The sequence below is a fragment of the Vanessa tameamea genome, chromosome 10 (genome assembly GCF_037043105.1).
Source record: "Vanessa tameamea isolate UH-Manoa-2023 chromosome 10, ilVanTame1 primary haplotype, whole genome shotgun sequence".
NCBI lineage: Eukaryota > Metazoa > Arthropoda > Insecta > Lepidoptera > Nymphalidae > Vanessa > Vanessa tameamea.
Genome location: NC_087318.1, coordinates 7,852,268 through 7,878,269, shown reverse-complemented (window position 1 = coordinate 7,878,269; position 26,002 = coordinate 7,852,268). Strand labels below are relative to the sequence as shown.

Here is a 26,002-nt window from a genome sequence, read left to right as displayed (position 1 = left end):
CGGTTTACACGTGACAGAAATAAATTTTATTTATTACCGACCTAGGACCGCCATGCTTATGATTTAATTCTCAACAATATTAAAATACACATAGTACCTATGTGTCTTATTATGGAACATTCAGGCATATCACTAATATACGATTACAAAGGTCACCTAATTTAATTTACCGTAATGACATGTAACATTCGCATTGCTTACATTGTGTAGGATATGTTCAAGTTGAGATAATTATTTATCTAAAAATAACAAAGATGCGAAAGAGGCGATTAAGGATTACTTAATACTTTCTAGAATTTCAAAAATGTTAGATTAAGATGTTGAAGTAGCTTGATTAAATAAGTTTTACAATTTGTAATAGTATTATCCGTTTAAAAACTTAAGGAAATATATATATGTGTGTAGCTATTTATGTTATTTGAGTATTAAGTAGTATATAGAACATGATTTTCATTCTATTATTTCTCTTTATGTTTAAATTTTTAGCAATATATCAGAAACGTACTAATTTGTTTATATTCGTTCATTTTTCTCATTATGTTGTACAATTTATATGGTATATAATTTTGTGTCTGTTAAGGCAAATAATGGAATCTTAACAATACGTATGAGTGAGATTTTATATAGTTCTAACTGTTCTCTGTTAATGATAGTTATATATATCTTCTAATAATATACACGTGCTTTCTAAATTATTTGCTTCTTTGAATATTTAATAACTTTTCAACCTTCTGGTATATAAAAATACTTATTATTAATAATCCGCTAGCGTCTCCTTTACAAATATTAATAGTATTATTGGAAATATATTTGAGTTTATTTCAAAGCTTATTAAATAACATTTAATAATTATTGTTATTGATTAATGTAATAATAAAATTTGTGAAATTCCGAGTATAAGGCACACTCTTAACCCTTACGTAGTATGAGAATTTATGTAGTATGTTCGTTATGCAGGCATTAAATGAAATGTCGTAAATGTCGTAAGACTTAAGAATTTATTAAAAATATAAAAATATAATATTCTGTATGTGTACTTTTATTGTACACATACAGAATATGAAGCAAACATAAATCCTGGAATGTTCTGGAATTTATTAAAATAATATATCGAATGTTAAATATTACTTGGCAGATTTAAAAATGCCTACTTTACAATGTGGTAATTAATGTCTTAATATAGATAATATCTTAATGAGAAAAAAAAACAATAACATGTACGATAGATACTACAAATATTATTATGATTTTCGAGACTAAATAAACTGAAATATTTATTATTTCAAGGAAATAATACTTGATAGAAGATGTTATAGTAAATGTCAATGTAAAAGATGTTATAGTTGTCGAAAGTGTAAATTTATCGAGCAAAATAACTAATGTGACAACACACAAATTAGGGCTTTTAAAATTTATTATAAATCCTGCTATAATTATGAGATATTGACAATAATAAATATATAACAAAAAAAAAAAACAGGTAATTATAATAAAAATACTTTACAGACTAAAAACAGAAAAAAAGGCACTAAAAAGTTAATACTTCGAAATATCCAACAAATGAACTTACAATAGAAATAATACGTTTTTTACAAAGTCTAAATAATTCTATGGTACGTGAAAACTAACAATACATTCTATCAGTGGATTTTTTGCTCATCTGTTTCCGTAATTTATCGTTCAAGGTGAGCTCTTACTCAATAAGTGATTCGGTATTACGTACAAGAATAAAAAAAAAAGTATTAATCCTGAAGTCTTTTTGCATTTAAGATCGATAGCGGAGGCTTACTTAAAATAAACTTTTTATACTATTGCTTTTTAGAATATAACAATTGGTTTAATTGATGTTGAGTGTTTTATTATCATCGATAATAATCAATATCTGAAAATTATTAACAACTCTACGTTTTTTTTGTTGATTTTTCAATAGCAATAAAATAGTAGTACGAAGTTCTTTTTGACACTCTTCGAAGTTTCTTAAATTTATTACTTATTTAAACTAATTTGAATTCAAATTTATCTTAAAAAATATTATTCCTATAACAGTCGTATTTTTTTAAACACATACATATATAGTTTAAAAAGATAATTTTCTAATTTAAATATAACATTCAGCTGTAAGTATCGTTACCTATTTAAATTAAAATTAAAGGGCACGACAAAGATATAAATTGTCTTTATAAATGATTGTGTTATTGTATGATAACTGTAATAATGCTTAGATATTCAATGTACGTATCTTCATCGTACATCAAAATATTATTTAAGGATTAGAATAAGAGTTTAATTGCGTAATATAAAGCTGTATTTAATCTTCTTAATATATTTGCAGACTGGAGACAGTTAATCCGTGTTATAGTTGCAAAGTGCAATTTTATCGCTTAAAATTCAATATCCGTTGAGAACTTTATAATATATTTTATCCCTTTTTAAGAGAAACATCTATTGGCGCGTCTGGGGTTGGGTTGGTTCGTAACGTCAAACGGCATGACACCTACCGTCATAGTCCACTCCACCGCCACTCTCTACTTTCGTGCGCGTATCGCGTATAATATAATATGTGCATCGTTTTTTTTTTTTCTAAATATAATAATAATATATTTAATTACAAAACCATTTAATTATAAGTGATATAATAAACATTTATTTCGATGTTTCACATCTGTCTGGCGTCTCGTGACAGCTATTTTTTTATTTAGACATTGATTATCTGTCCTCAGTCGCCTCTAGCATGGTGTATCATTTCTCCTTAAGCTCGGATACGTTGACTCTGTGCCTTTGCCCTATTTTACTCGTATATTTGAATATATACTTACTAAGTAAAAAAATTACGTTGAAATTAAATTATATATATTTATAATACTTGTAATTAATGTTTTATATATGCATTAAGTATTTCAAAGTAAGCTTTTTATAGCATGTGACGCAAACATACTTCTATGTGAAAATATGGACTATATTTCACTTAATTTTTGTTTAAAATTAAATATGTATCGTTAACGTGCAACATCAAACACTTCACAACTTCCTTTTATCAATAATCATCATTTAAACATAACGATTTATTTAAATGTACTTATATTATATAATTAGTGGCGAAAGTAAATAGAATCATCGATTATAAAATGTGTTTGAGGTTAAATTTTACAGCCTAATTTTAACTCATATTGCATTCAATATATGTACATATATGATTTGTTTTACATGTTACCAAGCCGTTACTGACTTAAATTGCTAAATCAATACCAAAGAGACTTTTCTTTTATAATTATGAAACAGTTTTTTTTTGTAGAAGGTAAATATGAAATTAGAAATATAATTGTAAAATTGTCATTGTATATAGGGGATAATTAACAGCGCACACTACTCAATCCTAAATTATCACCCCAAGGAAGTTTATATTCGTATATACGCATAACTTTTTAGACTGTTAAATATCACGAGTGTGTATGTCATAGAAAAAATGTTTATTGTCATGTTAATAATACATTTCATTTGTTAATGAATATAGAAATACATTATTACAATTGTATATATATTTTTATTAACATAACCACAATGGTAAGGGCACGTCATTTCGTTCGGTATTTTCTCTTTGTTTATTTCAAAGGCAAACAGACAAAAATATGTACCTAGTATAAATTTATTACGTATTATTTAAAACAAAAACCATAGATGATCTGTCTATGAATACTAAGTATTTTTCTAGAAATTAATTATATATAATAGAATGCACATATTATAAGACATTTGGGTTACGAATTTTCAGTCAGTTGCCCATCAAAATAAATTAATTTGATTATTTTTAACATATCTATATTTATTTTAATTATATATAAAATAATAATTTTAAATAAAATTGGTAAGTACTCTTTAAATTACTAAAATGAATGCTAAAAAATGTTTAATAAGGTCACTATCTTGCTAGGCAGCCCGTACGTCTTGTTTCACTGTAGGTACTATGACACCTTTAATGGCTTCAGGGGTTGTCAAAATATGTGTTGTGAAATTATGATAAACGTAGTCAATTAACTACTGCTAACTAAACATTACAAAATACATTTGAAATTATTAAACATTACATAGACTATAAGGCTCCAAAAAAGCTTAACTTAAAATTATAGTCCAAGATTTCCTATGAGCTTTCTCCGCAATTTTGAAAAATTGGTAAATTGTTACTAGCAGTAACTTGACTATTCCAGTATTTAGTGATACGAAAATTGTAATCATACACTTTTTATTGCTTATGTTACGATCTACAATTTAGGTCACATAATTTTTTCACCTATCGTTATACGTTATTGAAATATCGAATGAAAAAGTATAAAGAATAAGCACATTGCACAATAATCACACCTGCAATGTAAATGTTTTATTATAATAAGTTAAGTTAAAGCAAAAAGTAATTTTAATATGAAATTAAAACTAAATAAAGAGTGCGGTGCCGCTTGGATATATAAGGCCAGTTTGACCGCAAGTGAGCGGACACATGCCGCGTCCTGAAGACAAATCCCCTGATATCCGTGGGAACCCCATTTTATTTAAAAAATTTATCCGCGTCATATCGGGTGAACGTGGTGACGTATTATTATGAGAAGGTATCATCTTGTTAGATGAAAATAATATTATTGCTTAAGGTAATGCTATCCACTAACTCCACAATCTAAAATGCTATGTAAAATTCCGTGATAAATGGCGAATATTTTGTCACGCATACCACACCAACAACTCAAGGAAAACAAGGACTTGACATTTTGCGTTTTCCTAGTACTGAATGGATTCATAAGTCCTGTAGTGCATAACACTATTGAAGAACTTGCATTTATCCGTACAAAGATTTCTAATTAAGTACAAACCAGTGACAGAAAGGCTATAAATTAATTTACGACTGTTGTCGTATTGTTTGTTTAACTGCCTTCTTGTGTTAAATTTAAATTATCCTCCATATATTTTGCGATTGGATGACCCGTGGTCAAGATAGTGTTCCCTAAACCATTATTAGGCTTTATGCGTACAAAATGACGTCATGTTGAAACAAAGGCATTGTTTCATCATCATTTTAATTTAAGCTGATCCTAACAAATGAAATTTATATTTTAAAAAAATATCTTTTTATACATTTTTAAACCGGTAACCAAAAATTGTTGATGTCAAATTTGTTTTTACTAAAAAAAGTACTTAATATCGTTAACCCCTAAAAATGTATCATCTATTCTTTGTATCAGTAAAAATGATATTTAGAAAAACATAGAATTAGTTTCATGTTACTGTATTAAATTAAATGAAAAACTGCTATCGGTTCAGAAAATAGATGGTACCGAAAAAAACCGGAAAAAAACTCAGCAGTTACTCATTTACAGCATCTAGACACGCGGAAATGTGTCAAGCCAAGTTCAAGCCAAGAAAAAGGGAATTCCGAGACAGCAATCATTTCCACTTCAAGAAAGCCTGCAGCCACTTCTAACCCTTTAATAACTGAAAATTTATTCAACCTTTATAATAAATTAAATTTAAAGTACATATTTATGCATGAAACCTTTTAGATTTGTAATAACCCTAAATATTATAAACACAGTTCAAGTTATTATTAAGATAGGTATTAATGTCTAAAAATTGCCTTTTTTCACGGACTGACATATCAAACAAGATTAAAAACCTGACCTTTAAATTTGCCGTTAAATTTTTAATTGTAAAAGAAAAAGGGAAACCGTCAAATTTACGATTTTAAATAATTTGTTTATTGCATTTTTATTAGCCACCAAGCGCCTTTCGGAATTATAACAGTAGCAACAAAAACTTTTCCATCAGAAGAATCACCACTTTTATCGTTACGTATTTGGTATACGATTTATAGTTACATAATACAAAACATTATACTTGCTTAATACATTACAGTTGATAGTAGGAATAATAAGTAAGGTGTATAGAAAGCAAACCGTATTTTTTTTTAATTTGTTGATAAGCATTCATAATTTTTTTATCAAAGGTAACTTTTAACATAATTGTTTTAATTAAGTGAATATTTGAATATATAGCACTCAATGAGCGGTGCAGTAGAATTAACATACAAACATAAATTATAGGCCAAATATCAAACAAAAATAAAGAAACTCCTTAACTTCAGAATTATTTTTATGTGTAGTTAATATTACTTAATTAGTAGACTTTAAAATATCCTTAAAATAATTAACTTTTTTATCGTTATAAGTCTACGTAATATAATGTATCGCCGAATTTCTACCCAGAATAGTTTAACAATACGTTCTATAGACTATTATTTAATGCATTTAGAAAAAGAACTTAGAAATATATACTACATAATTATCCGGTTTAGTGTCCAAAAAATCTGATTAACCGATTAGCAGAGAAAACAAATACAGAGTAATATACTGAGAGATAGATGTGAATTCATTATAAATATTGATATATTAAAAACTATACAAAATAATAAAAATAAACCAATTATTTTTTTATTCGCATTAAAAAAGATATGTAACAATAAATGCGACTAAATGTGGTTCATTGACTCGGATATTTGTAATGTAATCGATTTTCAATTCGCTTTGCAAATGTGTATAAATTGTAAAAAATATAACAATCACAAATTAATTAATTTAACATATTCATCACATACACAAATAAGTAATGTAAATTTAACTGAGGGAGATGCTACTGGCCCTGATATCATACAACATACATTCAGTAAGGACTGCCATTTTATTGGCTCTTTTATAATAGATCCTATTCTGCGGGTGAATTTGAAAAACATGGATAAAGGCTATGGTAGTTTCAGTCTTTAAAAATGGGCACAGACAAAACATAGCGAATTATAGACCCTTATTGTTATTAATATCGTCATTTTCAAAAAAAAAGTTTTAATCCTTGTTACTTCTGGTTCCTGGCATATAAATATAAAGATGAAACAACAAAAAAAAATATACCAAATTCATCACTTTTTTACTTATAATAAAAAAGTAAAAAATATTAACTTCAACTACAAGATATATGGCAACATTTTAATGCCGGGTCATTCCTGATTTTACGTAAAACGAAACGAAACAATTTTTTACATTTACAAAACAGTTCTTTGAAACGGTTATAAAAAAACCGGTTTGTTTTCATAGGTTCGAGAACTTACTATACTTACGATACTTTACTGAAATAATGTATATTCAACGCTGGAGTCATATTATATAATTTTGAAAATAGTCGACTTTATAATTTATTTGAATTAATTCTCCGTTACGCTCCGTGCTTATTTGCATTTAAAAAAAAAAGTTAAGAAATATTTTTAAATTATTTGTAATTTCAACTATTACGGCTGAGGATTACCCGATTAATAATATTAATAAGCAGTCAATACTAAATCTTTAATAAAAAAATAATAAGCCTATAAGGAGCCTACGAAAACTTTTTTTTTGTTTCGTAATTTTTATTGATTCTTCTACAACCAAATTTGTATTGTATTTCTTTAGGAATAACATTCATTGTAGCATATTCGTTACTTCAAATCCAAAGTAGTTTCTTATAACTGGTTTAATATTCATACAATAGTAGTCCTTACGGCGATCAAAATAGAGTGTATAGTCAGTTACACGTGATCGAAAACGTTTTGCGTACCAAAACGACGGCCGCCGGTGCCGAGTGTCGTCTCGTTCGTTTTAAAGCTATATGGCCTTTAATCAAGAAACAGTTCGTTCTTTATAAAATAACTAGTTCTTAAAACCGTTTCTGAAAAAAACTTCCAGCACTCCAACATCCAAAAAGTATCAACTAGATTAGAGAACATTATTTCTTACGTAAGATTATAAATTGCTTAATCGAAAGTCCTAATTTATTAGACAAAATTAGATTTGCCAATTTAGACTTAGACACTACAAAAACATAACGCAAGAACTTATCTAAAATCTCTAGAAAGTATGCTCCTTGATCAGAATTGCCATATCCTATAAAATACATTACAAAAAGACTAATTATACTACTTCCAAAAGTCTACCTTGTTATTTAAAAATTAAGAAACACATGACTTATTTTTTAGTAATTATCTTTAATTTCATTTTTCATTAATAAATATTACCATTTATTTTTTATATTATAATAGTTAAGTAGTTTTAATATTAATTATATATTATTAAAATGATTCTATTCTTTTATTCTATTATTATATTCTTTTTTTTATATTTTACGATTTAGAACACAGAATGTTTTAGTATAATTTTATATACTCCATTTTAAGTAGCATATTCGTTGAGTGTGTACGTGTGTGTGTGATATTATAATGTTAACAATGTTAGTCATATATTCATATCATAATATTACAATTTAAAATGCTCCTTATAAAAAAAAGTAAAATTTGTAAAGTATATTATTACGTACTAATATCAATAAACCTCCGCTAGTTAGGCAGTTGGTAATCGATTCTAGATTAGTACAATAGTGGCGATAAGACGAAGTGATCTTTCTCTCGTGACAGTTTCTTTAAGCAACCCGTGGCCGTCAGGTTTCGTGCCAATGCAAGTTTAAAGTGAAAACAGTCTCTAGGATTTTTGTTTTTAATATTTTCATTTATTATTATTATTATTTATAAAATTTTCATATTTCATTTAAAATGGCAAAGGTAAGGTGAATAGTATAGTGATAAGCATATATGATTTTTTTAATTCTTTAAATATTTACTAAAATAAAAAATAGATATTAAAAAATATTTTAATAAATTATTATCATATTGCACATATTATTTTTGTTTTTACTAAAACAAAAAGGTTTAATTTTTAAAGTATTATCATTTATTTTTTTGATAAAGACGACGTTTAGGTACTAGTATTGTACATATATAATATTCAAGCAGAATTTTATAAACAGTGACCCATTTAGTCGTGTAACGTTAGTATTGTGTACTTTTAAATATAATACATATTAAGTATAACTGTGTACTATATGTTGTTTATTATTGTTATTATAACAAAGAGAAGCGAGACACGTCTTTTCATTACATACACAGTCTAGGCTAGTCCGCATAATAACAGAAGCGATCACAAAATAATTTTATTCACGGCTGTTATACCGTGAGAATGGAGGTGAAGATACTGATCCCCATGAGCGCTGTTATTTCCAATTAAAGAATAAGGCTTTTTTAAGCTTCGAAAATCACGGTGAATTGCGTAAGCGATATGTTCAGCTATATATTAAGATATTTGTGTGAATTCATGATTCCCATTATGACATGGAACAGGTTTTAAGTGGATAGACGGGTACATAAACACCTAACCACTATGTACCTCCTCGCTAAACGTAGGTGACTAAAAACTTTTTATGGCATTCAAAGGCAAATAAGTTTATTTTAATTGTCTGACTCAACGATTCGTTATTGTAACGTAAATATATTCATATGTAATATATGTATAAACTTTTTTCCTAATTACTTATTTATTTTACGAAAAATATTATAAGTCATTTTTAGGATAATGTATTTTAAATTACGATAGAATTATTATATTCTTATTAATACCCAAAGCACAAATTCGTATGCTTATATTCATCATCTTTTTTTCAATTTTATTTACCGTAGGCTTTGTACACGACTGTGCTAACAAATAGCTCGTAAGATTTACATATCAAATTTGTAATCCAAAGGGCATCAAAAATATTTTCTAAAAAACACGCGAATTTTACAGCCTTGCTCATTGACCTCGTATAAAACTACGGTATCAATATCACTTCTCTTCAAACTCAAGCACTTTTGAACCATAAGTTTTATCGACACAATAAATATTAGAACCGGTGCAGAAAAATAGTCACGAAATGTGCACAATTTGCAGCGTTGTTATCAATATTAATTAAATCATCATTATTACTTAGTATAAAACAAATTCGCTTACCGCTGTCTGTCTCTATGTATGCTTAGAACTTTAAAAGTACACAACGAATTTTGATGCGATTTTTTTTTAATAGATAGATTAATTCAAGAGGAAGGTTTTTATGTATATTACATGTGCAATATAGTAGAGAGACTCTGATAATAATTTTAGTGGAGGAATATTAGATTAAAAATATATTAGAGTAAAAAGTCGCAGGATCGTTCCTGACCCCTTAGGTTATTGTCGTTCCCACTCCTAACACAAGTGATAAGCTTAAAAGGAGGGGTAAATAGGAATATTAGTGATTCCTTAATTTATTTGGGGCATATCTAATATTCTTAAAAAAAAACAAACCTAAATCTAAGGTTTGTTTATCTTTTTTCTACTTCCATTGGACTAGGCTATACATATATGTATTATGTAAATTTACTAACCCGCAATGGAACAGAGTCATGAAATAAGGATGAAATATAAGTAGGTAAATATACAGAAGGATATCTTTGTCTAGAAGATTTGAATCCCAGGGGAATTTAGATAAATTCCCCTGGGATTCAATTTATCTAAATGTGACGTAAAATTGAGCAAATACCTATCGCATACGTGTAAATAATCTCATCGTGCATCGACCTGTTCTACGTATCATTCCAGCATATCAAATAATAATTAATAAATTAAATAAATATTCATATCACAAGGTTCGACTAATCTATATATGTGTATATATTATATTATTTTAACATATCAATTAAGTACCGCTAAGAGACGAAGACAATAATGAGCAATATATATATTAGTGGATGCATAAGGAAAACAAGAATATTCATATTGCTTAGTAAATATACAGTAACTTTTTTAATGGGAATCATAACTTCTGGGTGGATTTTTTCCTTTTTTCTAACAATATGTTTCGTGACTTACGGTAGTAGAAGGATTAATCACAGGAAAAAATTACAATCAAAGAGAAATCCTTGTCTAGTTCCTAATTAATTTTGTCTGTAAACATATGGACAATTGTATCACATTGTATACACTATGACATATATAACAAAGCGTTATCAACTTACGTATACGTTGATTCTTATAGGATTGGCGAATAGATCACACTCGAATATATAAACAACGCAGGTATTATTTTTCAATAATTTCTATTTTATTTCTGTAAATTTCACGCACTAATGATTTATAAAGAGTATACAAAAACTGTAGTTGAATTGGAATTTAAGTGTTGAAAAAAAAAACATTATTTTATATGCAACGTAGGCATTGCGTATATCATAAGTAATAATATAATATAATAAATAATAACTCACTATCAAAAGGTATATACCAAGGTCCTTTATTGTGTTTACTGAGAGGATCGTTTTGCACCAATGCCGTAAATATGTTTATTGAAATTGTAAAAGTTATTTGTTGGCATTTATCATGTGCTAAAGTAATGCTATTTCCTTAGCATTAGGTGCTTTGTTGATCATAATTTTCTTTTAAATATTTACAACGTGACGTATTTTTAGTGATACTCTAAATTTTTAAGTCGTTAGCTTACATCAGAATACTTGCAATATTTAAAGCACTTATTAACGTCATTCATAAAAACGATTTAGAGACGACGACCTAAAGTTTAACCTTGAAGCACGCTCGATGTAATGAATGTGTACAACGATTGTTTAATCCCCAGATAATTAATTCACTAAAAATGAATAAATTAGTTAGTTGCAGACGATTGATTGTCATGAACGTTTATAAAACAATGTTACGGATAACATTTTGTCTAATTTCCATGCACCGGGAAATTTTAAATTTTCAGGAAATAATATATATATAATATTTTAAGTTTTAAAAACAGAGTCAAATTTATAAGAAAATAGATAACATATTTAGTACGTAGAATTAAATGTAAAACTACCATCGGTTCGGAAAGTATATTTTACTGAGAAGAGCCGGCAAGAAACTCAGTAATTAGTCTTTCCCACCATTTTAATTACAGCATACGTCATTAAATTACAATTATTTGTTTATATATCCTGCCAAGAAATCAATAAATAATAAATATAATTTTGTATTGAGTAATATATCTTATTTATCAATTACATTTAAAATAAAATAAATGGACATAAAGTGTCTCAGGAATTAACAGAATAAATCGAGTTCGGGGACGCCCATATTCTGAATATGGCCTCTGAGTCCGGCGTCAACAAGTGTGATTCCGGCACTGGTCGGTTCCTTGAAAGGCGGTCGGCTTTGCCGTTGTGCCTCTCCGGGAATTACGCCGCCGAAATATATATGAGTAGCCGCTAGGTCAACTCCATAAGCTTCAGCTAGAGTTAACCTCTAATAAGGCTAGAAAGTGCGTACCTCCCTAGTTCTTCATATGCGCCACCAGGGTTGTACGACTGAACCAAAATGTTTTCCCGTCTTAAATTCACTTATTATGAAATTATCGCATAGTGTACTGTGCGATAATTTCCATTCCGTTCCACAGCAACTATTTCCCTGACAGACAAATCTGGAACATTTATCTTTTGTCCATAATTTGTGACGAGGAAAAATGTTTAGAAACCTCTATATTCGCCAACAATACAGTCCACGAGGAATTATCATATTTGCAAAGTTTAAGAGGCCTAGCTGACTTTGTGTCTTGTTCTTCAAATCAATCAAATCAAAATCAAAATACTCTTTATTGTACACCAGTAAACATAAAGTTGAATCACATTTAAGAAAAATGCACAAGAGGCGGCCTTATCGCTAAACAGCGATCTTCTGTAAGATCCATCTGAGGTACCGAGTACAAATGCTTTATTGGAATATAGCGGTTGAGCCCTTTAAGGTCGAATATTAAACAGAGCTCACCATCCGATTTTCTTACCAAAAACATCTTGGCTAGGAAACCCGTATTCAATATCTTTGGTGTCTCTAAAATTCCATTGTAGTCACATTTGGAGAAATCGTCTCTTTTAGAGGAGAAGATTTTTTAGTATTTTATTTATATACTTTATTAATATTTTTTATTAAATTAAATTGTTTTAAATTTAAAGTCTGCGCAATTCACAAAGAAGATTTATTAACATTAGTGGTGCTTCATTGGACAGACCGATAATGGAAAATAAGTTATCAAAGTGATTGCTATAAATATAATGAAATTTTTGAAAAGTGTACTTATAAGTGTGATAAAACTCCATTTATTCAATATCTATTTATATCATTTTCCCAGTCAGATGATACATTTGAAATTAATGGAGGTTAATGAAAAAAATGATATAATAAGTAATATAATAGGATATGTTAAGTATTTTTTTATTTAAGGGGACTTTATTTTGATTTCTTTATTATAAACAGCAATGATAATAATATAAACCATTATTCGCCGTGATAACACATTCATATTTTGAATGTTGATGAAATTATTTAAATTCTTAACAACTTAATACAGTTTAACAGAAACATTTTTGTTTTTAACAGTGGTGCCTATATTTAAATTAATACAATATAAGTATATGTGATGTTTTTGTTTAGATAAATAATAATTGACACAATGTGCATAGTTTTTAGAATAAGTTAAGAATATGCGCGCTGGCCAATCACCACCCAGGCTGCACAGCGCCACAATGCAACCGGGCATTTGTGTTTCGCTTCCGGTGATAAAATATAGAGGACGCCTTACAGTGTCTGTACTAATGATAATACGACCAATGCGCGAACACAAGTAAATAAACAAAGTTCTCTTACCAGATCTCTTGCCTTATATATAGCCTTATACATTTATTTGGGAAATAAAATCATTCATGCTATACTTATCTCAGAGATCTACGAAAATCTAAATAGTGTTTGCTATAAATACCTTCCGTGCTAGAAAAATACTCGTAGCTTGATCATTTATTTATTTTTTCCACAATATTAAACGAATATTCTGTTCAATATTCTAAAAAGTCTTCGTTGACACTTTGTTTTACTTATTTTAAGTTGTCATGTTTTCATATCAACTACTTCAAAGAGGATACTAGATTATCTATGGAACGTACCACACAAAAAAGTGATTAACTAAGTAATTTTTTTTTTGTTTTATTACAAATGACTAAAAATATACTTACTATTTGCTATTCTAAGAACAATTTTGACATTAAAGTTAGGTTAGTTTTTAAATAACATAAGATTCATGTAGAATTCGATGATAGGCCCCGTCAAATGGTTACCGCCGCCAATAGACATTGGCTCTGTGAGAAATATTAACCATTCCTTACATCGCCAATGCGCCACCTACTTAGGAACTAAGATGTTATGTCCCTTCTGCTACAGGCAGAAGTTACACTAGCTTACTGACGGGTGGGTGGTTTTTAAGCAAACGTGCTTGCACAAAGCCCTATCACCAAGGCGTATCAACATCATTGATAAATTCGCAAATAAACCTTTAGTTAGATTAGCATTATAAAGATAAGATTCCTAAACAAAACAAAATTCCTAAACATTTCGTTTACTGTACAGGCCATAAAGTTATGGAATGCTCTTCCGGTAGATATAAAAAAAGCTCCATCAATTTCAGCTTTTAAAAAAGCCGTTAAAAACTATTACCTAAATAATAATTTAGACGACTTTAATTTATTTCCTTTATATAACATTTTAGTATCTTAATATGCATTAGTGTATAATAGAGATATATATTATATATACATATGTATATATGTAGTAAGTATAAGTATTAGTGTGTCAATATTTGTATGTAAGTTTATGACTGCACCGCCTACGCCGATGGTTTTAAAAATCTCTCTCAGATTGGGTTGTCTGGAGGAGATGGCTAATTAGCCATTAGTCCGCCCATTGTACAACACTCGTAATCAACATTTATTTTTTATTTTTCGTTTTTGTATTTAATACTTTTTTTTTCTATGGGTTTCGTGTTGTTTGTGGTGTACAATATAAAGTATATTTCAATTTCAATAAGTTAGTTGGATTTATTAAAACGTTTGCAGTTATTCAAAACATATAACATATAACTCTGATTGCTTATTTTTATTGTTGATCACCTAAGGGTTATTTACAGGCTTCTACCTATCCCGATTTAGTTTTGTGCTTCCACAGACTTGACCTGAACGGGGCTTTAAAATTGAGGTAACACGGACTGCTTTCACACTTAAACCAAATTCATTATGTTTACTTAATGGAAGTTAAGCTAACAACATATACATACCTTACTCTTTATCCATTATCATTATTTTATGTTTTTACATGTCTTCGACATTAGTCGATTTTCTAAGTTTTACTACACCTAATACTGATTAAAAATGATTGTAAAACCTCTGTTATATAACGTTGTGCCGTCAAATCACAAGGTCCGTTCGCCCAATCATCGAAATACCACCCCAAACCATACACGAAGCGCCTTCAAAAGGAACAATTCATCTGTGATAGGTACTTTCCTGCGATGGTTTATAATATGGAGGCACATTGCCCTTCCAAGCACAGTTCAGTTCGGGTGGTTGCTCGGATTCTGCCGGTACCTTTTGTAGGAACCCATCTCTCACATTTACTTCGGTATATTCTAGAAATCGTAGACTGTCTTAAATTTAAATTTCTAACAACAAGCATTGTTCCAATCCTTGTGCATTTCCGCAACACTACCACAATTTAAGCTGCTTGTTCGGACGAAGTATCCATATTTATGGATACGAAACTCTAAAGTTTAAAAGAATAATAATCAATAATACTCGTTACAATAATTTAAATCGCAAAGGAAAATAAGAAGCAAAACGATTGAATTTCAAACTTCACTCTAATGACAAGTGAATATATAGTCTCACTGTGCATATATTTTATTTTCCCGGCTATAATTTAATCTTTTACTACAGTTCTATTTTTAAATTTTGTTTTTTGTTTATGGTTAATGTACAGTTTTGATATTTTCATATAGTTTAATCTAACGTTAATTCGAAAATAATCCTGAACTTTAATGTGATTTATGAGCCCGTCAGTATATTTATGTATAAATTTTTGAGGAAATAAAACCCTATCGAAAATAGATATGAAAATTCTTATTACTTTTTTTTCAGATGAAACCGAATGCTTCAGACACACTCCTACCTGAGATTACTGCCGTCAATATCAATAAGATGATACCAGAGGAACCCCCTGATGAAGAAATCATTGAATGCAATAAACAGGAAATTTGTTACGGAGCAGGTAACAAAATCAAAATATAGTTTATTCGAGTAGGCTTTTACAAGCACCTTGGAATCTTTATTTGACAAAACTATATTGAGTGAAGTTATCACCGGTTCGGAATGAAGATTATAATACTCCTTTTTTATGAATATATTTTTTACAAAAGATTTACATTTATGAATCTGCATAGTTAAAAATATCTGCGAAATGTTTTTATAGAAACACCTTGCCCCAAGAAGGATTTGTTGACTTTGCTGAGCGGAAACTTGGTGTTATAAACTTATCTTGACGTCTCATGTACATACAAAGACTATCACTGTTTCTATCAAAGTCGTCAACGTTTCTTTGCATACACATACATAACATTGTTAAATATATTGTGACGCAACAAGGAGTATTCCTACTTTGTTAAAAACACCCCGAAAGTAGTCTCTAGCTCCAAGTTTATAAATACCGTACTGTTAACTTTTGTAAAACAGATTCAATATCTGTAACGTTACCCTAAAGTTAAAGTTAAAACTACCTGTCTTGTATATGTTGTCCTTAGTTTTTGACGGTATAAATATTAAATAAATTATCTAAAGTAAAGTATGAAAACAATATCGAATAGATGTTGCGTCCGTTTTTTATGTGCACTTATTTATTTATTGAAAAAGTTACACCATCAACTTATCACTAAGCACTTAAAATTAACAAATAATGTGGGTAACATTCAAAGTGATACATCTTTAAAGGTGTAAACAACATTACTTTACACTTACATAGTTATAAGATATATTAGTTCTGTTATAAATAAAAACAGTTATATCAATTTAAAAAAAGAAGGTCGCCCACAATTCTTAGGGATAATGGGCTGAGAACCCCCTGATCCTGATCCTCCTCCTGATCTTGCCTGCAAAACTTTGGCCTTGCCCCGCCACTAAGTTCACGTAATTAGGAAATATTTTGTAAGGTTTTATATTATTACATGTAGTAGTATTTTCCGTATGAAGTGTTTATAAGAGTACTACTAATTATGAGATTTGTTACTTTAGCTTTATTTAAAACTTTTAGGAAAATTGGAACTAATCGGTGTCCGCTATGTCTTCGATACTTTGGCGTATATATGTACAGTCGGGGTAAGAAAAAGTTCGTCACCTTGAGATCTATTTTCGTGTGCTCAGTGTGAGCGAAAACCTGCTTTACCGATGAATATGACATATTGCACCGCAATGTCATTATAAGTCGCATCTAGCAAAGAGTATAATAGCGTTTTTAATAGCTATAATAATAATAAGAAGAAGCCGTCAATCGGGATGACAATTACCAACTTTTCACGAAACCTCATAGCCCTTCGTGAATGCTCATGTAACATCGGAGATTGTGACATTGTCTTGTCTCTTATAAAAGAGAGTGCATAGTAGTAATCCTACTTCCTACTAATATTATAAACGCGAAAGTTTGTGTATGGATCTGGCTGATTTCTCTGAGGTATGGATGGATGTTTGTTACTCTTTCACGTAAAAAAGTACTGAACGGATTTGCATAAAACATACAAAGATAGAATATGTACTGGAATAACATATTGGACACTTTTTATCCCGGGAAAACATAAAATCTTTCGGGTACGCGGGTGAAACCGCAAGACAGAAGTAGTAAATAAAATAGTAAAAATAAATAGTAATTGTGATAAAATTTATTCACTTAAACAAATCTTATTTATTTTATTAAAAACGAGTATATCTGCCATTCGTATAAATCAAAGCTTGTAGTCGCTGTCGCATAGATGTCGGTTCCTCGGAAGCTCTCCCAAACACTTCGGCGATGTTCTAAGACAGCTGCTTTGGTTCTATCGTTATTATTCATCCACCGCTGCACCATCAAACCCCATACATTTTCGAAAGGGTTTATATCCGCCGATTTTGCAGGCCAAGAAATCACCACCACTTCCCGGTGCCAATGGAACCACTCATCACACGTCACGTCATTACATTAACCGTCACTCAAAACAACGGCCGAATAATATTACAAGCGTTTTTATTCTATTTGTTGTAAAATTGCAAGATATTGCAAGAAAATATATGACACTGACAGACTTTGACAATTCAGTAGAAGATATCATATTAAATTTTGTAATGAGTAATTAGGCAATTAAAAAGGGTTCATGTTGATATGACACTAGACGTAGTCCAAAGATGTTACACTATTTTGAACCAAGTTATCATACTATGTTAGTTTAATTTTATATGCAGTTGTCTGTTTAGTGCTTTAGTTTCAAAAGGTACTAAGAGTTTACGACTTGATAAAGGAATGAATTTGAAAACTGACGAAGGTTTTTTTACTCTGACTGGACATTAATATGTACATTCGACTTTTTCTTTTTCCGCGCAAAAAATAACAATACTTAGACATAAATAGTCTATATTAAGAGTTATCTACTCATCTCAGTTTATTATTAGAAATAGTATAGAATTTTCTAGGTACATAAATAATCTTCTATATATATAAAATAACAAGTCCTGACTGACTGATTCTTCATCGCCGAACGTAGACTATTAAAGTTAGGGTCTTGAAATTTGGTGAGTAGGATCTTTTTATTGAGTAGACACCCACTAAGAAAGAAATTTTGGAAATTCAAGCCCTAAGAGGGTGAAATAGGGGTTGAACGTTTGTATGGAAGTCCGTCATTTTTTAAGTTAGAAACATGAAATTTAATTTTTGAGATACTGATTATAGTGGTAGTGCCTCACTGCATACCTTCGGTTTGCAGCCGAATGGGCCGGCACGACCGGGGAAGTACCACTCTCTCACTTAAAATCGGCGTAAATTGGTAGCTATACTACCGCGTTTCGTCCGGTATGTGAGAGTCCCGGAGGCCCGATCCCCCCCCCCCCAAAACATAATGGATGTGCAGAATTTGGTTTTATTACCCCAGGAGGGTACCATAAGCGACTGCGGTGGAGAATCCCTCTCTGGGCATCCATGCTCAGAACGTACACCACCTGAGCAGGGATGCCCAGGCTGCCCTCCGAATTCTGGGGGGGGGGGGGGCAATATTGCGCTCGCCACTGTTCGGAGCAAGCGGAGCAGGCATCATAAGGCAACCCCTACCACTCTTAGTGTGGACTTCTGCAACATAAGGTGACTCAACTCCAAATTGAACGCCGTTCACTTACACCATGAGACGGCGAAGCCGGCCTTGCTCTTTCTTACCGAGACCCAGATATCCTCTCCTGAATACGACTTTTCTCTCTGACCCCGGGTACAAATTGGAACATTCCTTTGTACCACGAGCTGGGGTGTGCGTTTACGTCAGAGATGATATCTGTTCTCGACGCCTCGGCAGCCTTAAAGGGCAGGACCTGTCGATTATCTAGTTGCGTGTAGACTGCGACGACCATCCGCGAATCTACGCGTGCCTTTATAGGTTCCATAGCGGTAATGCCGAAGCCGACCGACTGGTTGAGCACGTCCAAATGGCTAGAGATTCCTTGCTGCAGCAGATCCCATCCGCAGAGATAGTAATTCTTGGCGATTTTAATGCCCACCATGCCGAATGGCTTCGATCACGCACTACCGATCATGCGGGTAGAATTGTTCTTGACTTCGCTTTAGCATATGATTTGACACAACTGGTCACCTCGCCAACACGAATACCAGACGTGGAGGATCATACACCTTCCCATTTTTTTAAGTTAGAAATATGAAACTTTGTTTTTAGGATACTGATTAAAATTAAGTAGATACGTATTTATGCGTTTCTGGATATTCTACCCCTATGGGGGTGCAATAAGGATTGAAAATTTGCATGGAAGTCAGTAATTTTTTAAGGTAGTAACACGAAACTTTGTTTTTGGGTTACTGTTTAAAAATATGTAGATATGTATTTTAGCGTTTCCGGATATACTACCTCTAATGGGGTGAAATAAGGGTTAAGTTAGGAACATGAATCTTTATTTTTGGGCTACTAATTAGAAATGAGTAGATATGTATTTAAGCGTTTCTGCATATTATACTCCTAGGGATTGATATTTCTTCTGTAGGTTAATATGGAAATCCGTCATTTTTGAAGTAATAAGCATTAATTTTTATTATTGGGCTACTGATGAGAAATGAGTAGATATGTATTTAAGAGTTTCTGGATATTATACCCCTAAGGGTTGAAATAGGCGTTGAAATTTCGTATGTAGGTTAGTCTGGAAGTCCGTCATTTTTGAAGTTATAAGTATTCATCTTTATTTTTGGGCTACTGATGAAAAATGAGTAGATATGTATTTAAGCGTTTCTGGACATTCTACCCCTAAGGATTGAAATAGGAGTTGAAATTTCGCATATAGGTTAGTCTTGAAGCCCTTTTTTAACATAAAAAATGACGGGCAAGGTGATTAGGGCGCCAATAATGTTACTGAGGAATTTAAGACCTCAAAAATTATGCAAATGCACCAGACTAATAGTAAGGGTTCTCTATCGTAATGTCATAGGTTACAGTTATCACTGGATGTGACTAAAGGAGAAATAGTGTATATTCCACGAATGTCATTGATACCATCAGAATACCCCTTTGATTTCACGAGAGTACAGTTCGCGCTTAAAGTATGCTTCACCATGACAATTCTAAAAGGGCCGGAGTAGATATAAGAGAAGACTGTTTTTCGCATGTACAGTTCTAAATAGCCTGTTCGAGAGTGAGCTCTGTAAGCAGTCTGGTGTATCCCACGAAAGTCGAACCACAAATGAGGTCTTAAATGTAATAATTTAAATTATTCTGTAATATAATCAATTTCCACGCAAGCAAAGCCGCGGGCAACAGCTAGTTAAGTATATTTTCGAAACTCAATTATTTAAACGCGAGTGTTGATGTATTTCCTGCTCTTATATACTTTTTATTTCCAACAATTAAACTAATAGTGAGCGACTACATTTCGGTAACATTTCTATTTTATCTTTTTTTTTACTTTACCAAAATTACCATTATTCTAGATGAACATTTGAGTCTGTAATTTGGAGATACAAAGCTTATACATACGTGTATTACGAGTTGTTTCTGTACTCTATTTTTAGAATGAATATCTAACCATCAAGCTTAATTTCCTCATATACATTTTATCATATAATTTTATTTGTACTGTACTTAGAATTACAAGTAACACGTGGTGTCAATAAAAAGATAAAGATAGGATAGACAGATCAAATAGTCTATGCTTACACAATTTTATGACTTTAGATTAAAATATTCGTTTAAAAATAGTATCGTGAAAGTATGTATGTGGAAAAGCTTTATTTTTCGGCATTTTTGAGAAATTAACATATACAAAAGTGTCATGGAAGATTTTTTGAGCACACAGTTAAATAACCTTTACACATTTTTGTCAATATAAATATGTATTACTGGGCAATGAAGGGTTCTAAAGAGTCCTGACAAGAAAGCTCAATATGTCGCTTTTGTTTTAAATTAATCTTCTCAAGAATTACAATCTTAATTCATACAGGTTTTTAAAATACATAAATCTTAATCGTTAAAGTCTGAACGATGGATAAACTCTAAGACTCTTCTTTGTGGTTTCAGGAGACGCAGTATTCTCATCATTCGTCGTAGCACCGCTAGTGGTTAGTGTTTGGAGAGGAATATGGGGTATAATGGATTTATACCCTCATTTGTTTCCTCACGCTCAGATATTCGTCCTGGGAATCATAATACATACCAGCTTTGCTTTAGTTAGGTATTTTTATTAAATTCATAAATTTATGAAAAGTTCTATGCCAGATTCTTATCTCAAACTAATCGTACCTAAAATTTTTCAAAGCAACAAAAGGTAAACATTACCAGGAATCACTCGAGATTTGCTTAATTATTTGTAGTGATAGTTACATCAAATACACAGATAGAGAATATGATTTAAACAAATATTTATATTTACTTAAATATTCATCCAAGATAAATCTATGTTCATATTTTTTTTTCAGATCATTCCTGTTATCACGTTCACGGGATGCATGGGGGGAAGGCAGAGCTGGAAGATGGCTTCGGGAGCGGTTCCTCAGCAAAGTGTACACATATGTTTTCATCCTCTCGAATATAATGCACTGGAGAGGAGGCTTTGGACTTTTAGACATGTTCGTTACTCATATTATCCCTGAGGATGATAACTGCCATAGGTGAATATTTACTATTAACTTAAATATAACTTAGACTTAAGCTTTTATGATCTTTATGAAATGAAAATACATAATTTATAGTGTTACGCCATTTTTTAGCCAAAAAAGCAAAACAAAATTGATGGTTTTAGAAATAATATACATATATTTATGTTTCATGTATATTCAAGTTTATAGTGTTATATTGTTTTTCTTGAGTTGGTATTAAATATTTCAGGTTCCCAGTTAATTTAAAAAATTATTTAATGTAAATCATTCAATATTAGTTATATTGTAAAGAAGAATATATTTTTTTATAACAATTAAAAAAAGGTAACGTTTGTTTTTAAGTATAGAGGGGTAATGTCTAAAAGTAATGAAAGAATTCTAAAAAAAACACTTATAGGAGTTAGGTACATTATTCCTGAGTGCTATAGCATATAAATTACACTAATATCATGACATGTTTTTTATTAATAATTATTAATAGCAATTTACAAATTGCTTCCGTATGAAGCCGAGTACAATATACGAGCATAACTTTGTAAGTTATGAGGAACGACCAAATTTTTGCAAAACAAATAATACTACAAAGCCCAACATTTTAAATGATTTATTCACTGTAGAAATTTAAAAATGATATTATTAGAATACCAATACCTTCATCAATTCAAAGCCATCAATTTTTTACCAAATTTATAAAATTAATCGACATAAAACTACAAGAGCAACTGAGTATGGAAGACATCAAGATTTTCCACAAAATTTAAACTCGTACTATTTCTTTTTTCCTACAGACCAGTTTTAATCGGAGCCCTGACTCTACTGTTCTATCTGGTCACCATTTGCTTCCGCTCTTCCCGTAACATTTTAGCGTCACCATACTTTCTGGTCTCAGATGGGAAAGAGGCCACGTACATCTTCACTACACGATTCCAAAGTAAGGTAAGCTATCAACTAAATATACATCATATTTATTAAATAAATTTTGAAAAAATTAAGTACATAGCTTCTTGTGTTTATTTTAAAGGATATATCTAATTATACTATATAGGCCTATATAGGACCAACACGTATATTATAATGACTATGTATTTACTTTAAGTATATTTTAGTACGATAAAACCGAAGTAAACACGTTGTTTACATTAGCAGCCTGTAAATTTCCCACTGCTGGGCTAAGGCCTCCTCTTCCTTTGAGGAGAAGGTTTTGGAGTATATTCCACCGAGCTGCTCCAATGCGGTTTGGTGGAATACACATGTGGCAGAATTTAGTTGAAATTAGACACATGCAGGTTTCCTAGTTTCAAAACACAACAACGTATAATCACGTATAAATTTAAAAAGTAACGAGTTTATTCTCAATTTATTCGTTGTTCGTCATAAATAAATTAATGTTGTTAAAGTAATATAGAATTATATAAACGGAAAAACTATTGATTATAATTTTAAAATGGAAACCCTTTTAATTTAATAAATAAATTATAAAAAGTAAAATTATTTAATTTGCTTAATTCTATTATAATATAAACAATTGCATGTGGTCGCGTAGCAATATCATTTAGTTGTTAACAACAAATTTTCTGAAAGCATTGATCGATTTATTGAATATAAAGTATATTTTGATTTTAAGATTTTATGCTTAAATTAGCATTGGTAACTGCTACTGGGAGCTGCGAGTTCAATCCATATTATAGTGTGGAGCCCATATATGTGGGTGTCTGCTTTTGTGTTGTGACTGTTCGGGACTTTGATTTGAATTAATGTATTTAAAATTGACATATTTTGTTGAGAATAATATACTATTTAGCTTCAGATTCTACCGCGTGATGTTTCCGTCCATCTATTATACAAACAAAATATAATAAAAAATATTAATAGAGAAATGCGATCCTTCCGGGGTACCAATCAAAATTTGGAAGCAAGAATTTTTAGTTAAATTTTATTTATATATTTTTTTAAACTATTCTGTTCATTCTGTTGTTATGAAAGAAAATAATTTAGAGAACTTAAAAAGCTCTGGTTGTTGTTCTCAATCGGCCGCAACCTTCTTTGGTCACAAATTCCTAAAATGTATCTATACTTCCATAACGTAATTTACTGAATCATATTTCATTTGAAAATGTATTTTGAATTTGCACGGTGGTACATGATTGCCGATTTAAAAGTGCTCTAAAGTAAGGGTTGTTAAAATGTTGTAAAACCTGTTAAAATGAATTTGGTCGTGATTTAATTTTATCTAGGAAACATAATACACACTTACTCATTATATAACCAATGACAGGATCTCTGTAGAACGTTACTTTTAAATCTATATACTCGTATGTATAGTCTATTCCAATCGAAGACGGAATAAAGATAAGCGTTACCATTAATGTCCATCAGATAAGGATGAAATGCCCTAGCGCGCCGTCGTTATTTACTTATTTTATTTTATTATATTTAATTATTTTGTTTTATAAAACATAAATAACTTAACCATTAAACATTCTCTGATTTTATTAAATAAAGGTTCAAGTTTAATTTTTATTTAAAATACCTATATTGTAAATCGATTTTAATATAATGACGAGAATTTTTTAAAGTAAATTTCTACTTAAATGATATATGTACTTAAATGATAAATGATATATATCGCGTCAGAAAAAGTTCTAAATATAATATATATTTGGCATAATTAAAGCCTATTATTTGCTTCGTGCAGTTTCATTTGATAGCCCCTCCTCATGAATGGGGCTATCAAATTCAAAAAGTAAGGGAGGAATGGGCCCTTTTTCACAATTTATAATGCATAAAAAATTAGATTTTACAGATAATGAACATTTATTGCCAATTCCTATTGCACCATGAATTTAGTTAGATATCTTAGAAATAACTTTCTTAAAATTAAAATCAGTCTCAACATTACGAGGTTATTTCAGAAATTAAGTCCAAAGGGCCCAGTCCTCCTATAGGAGGCTTGAGCATGGCCGATAAAACACTTAGATTTTTTTCTTGATACATTTATAAGGAATATTAGTTTTCTTTGTGGCTACAGCGCAGTGGTATGCAATTGACGTGGTTGTATCTTTGTCAATCCATAATTATGTTTAAAACAAACTATTATGTAATTTGACAATTTTTGTTCTTCTTCGTCGGAGAAAATTTGTGAAATGTAAATCTGTCCGGACAGATTTTTTTTTTTGTTTTTAAATGTTTAAAAATAAAAAATCTGTCCGAAGAATCTTTTACATAATCTTGTTTAAGGTATCGTTGCAAACTAGATATAGGGATTACTCTCTATTTATAGCTGTTGTTTTTATATTTGGTCCTTTTTATATCTCTTCTACGGCTCGTAATGTCAGATCTGTAGGAATTTCCCGTCGAAAACCAATTTTATAAAATTTTAACGGCTTCTTTCTGTAATTGAAAATTGCCCATGCGTTCCGACTGCCCGTCCCTCCCTTATTTTTTAAATTCAACTAAAAATTAGCTCATTCAAACATAAAAACAAACTCTTTGGCTTTATTATATCAATATAAATGTGCCCACCCTTATAGCACATATTATAATCTAAGTACTTATGAATATTTGCCAGGGTCAAGGAAAAAGTTCGAGCATCGGCCAGCGAGGAAGTGGATATTTGAGACATGATTTGTCAGCGTATATTACGCACATTAGTGTGAGGGTCAACCGATTTACCACTATAGTTACATTAGAACTGAGACATTATTAATTTATGACTACTTTACTACTTCAAAGTCAGGACTACAAAGCAGGATGTTTACGGGATCACATTGGTTAAAGGGAAGTCTCGTTAAACTAAATTAATCGATCAATTCAAAGATATTTAACTTCACGCCAGCGTAAGAGTCTATGTGGATTATCAGTAATGGCGCAAT

General features: G+C 30.5%; 1 protein-coding gene across 1 annotated transcript; it reads left to right on the top strand.

Annotated features, from left to right (window-relative positions):
• The first annotated feature begins 12,026 nt into the window (after nucleotides 1-12,026).
• LOC113399381 (uncharacterized) lies at nucleotides 12,027-24,776 on the top strand. Its single transcript, XM_064216009.1, has 7 exons — nucleotides 12,027-12,069; nucleotides 15,179-15,342; nucleotides 15,896-16,025; nucleotides 21,553-21,706; nucleotides 21,951-22,142; nucleotides 22,919-23,066; nucleotides 24,765-24,776. Exons 1-7 carry the CDS (start codon nucleotides 12,027-12,029, stop codon nucleotides 24,774-24,776), a joined length of 843 nt encoding a protein of 280 aa, XP_064072079.1.
• Nucleotides 24,777-26,002: the final 1,226 nt, after the last annotated feature.

What these genes read in the sequence shown, in the direction of transcription:
- LOC113399381 (XM_064216009.1), top strand. Translation starts at nt 12,027, where the DNA reads ATGGCCTCTGAGTCCGGCGTCAACAAGTGTGATTCCGGCACTG. An exon ending in ACCAGCTTTGCTTTAGTTAG is followed by an intron (nt 21,707 to 21,950) that starts GTATTTTTATTA and finishes TTTTTTTTTCAG; the next exon opens with ATCATTCCTGTTATCACGTT. An exon ending in GAGGATGATAACTGCCATAG is followed by an intron (nt 22,143 to 22,918) that starts GTGAATATTTAC and finishes TTTTTCCTACAG; the next exon opens with ACCAGTTTTAATCGGAGCCC.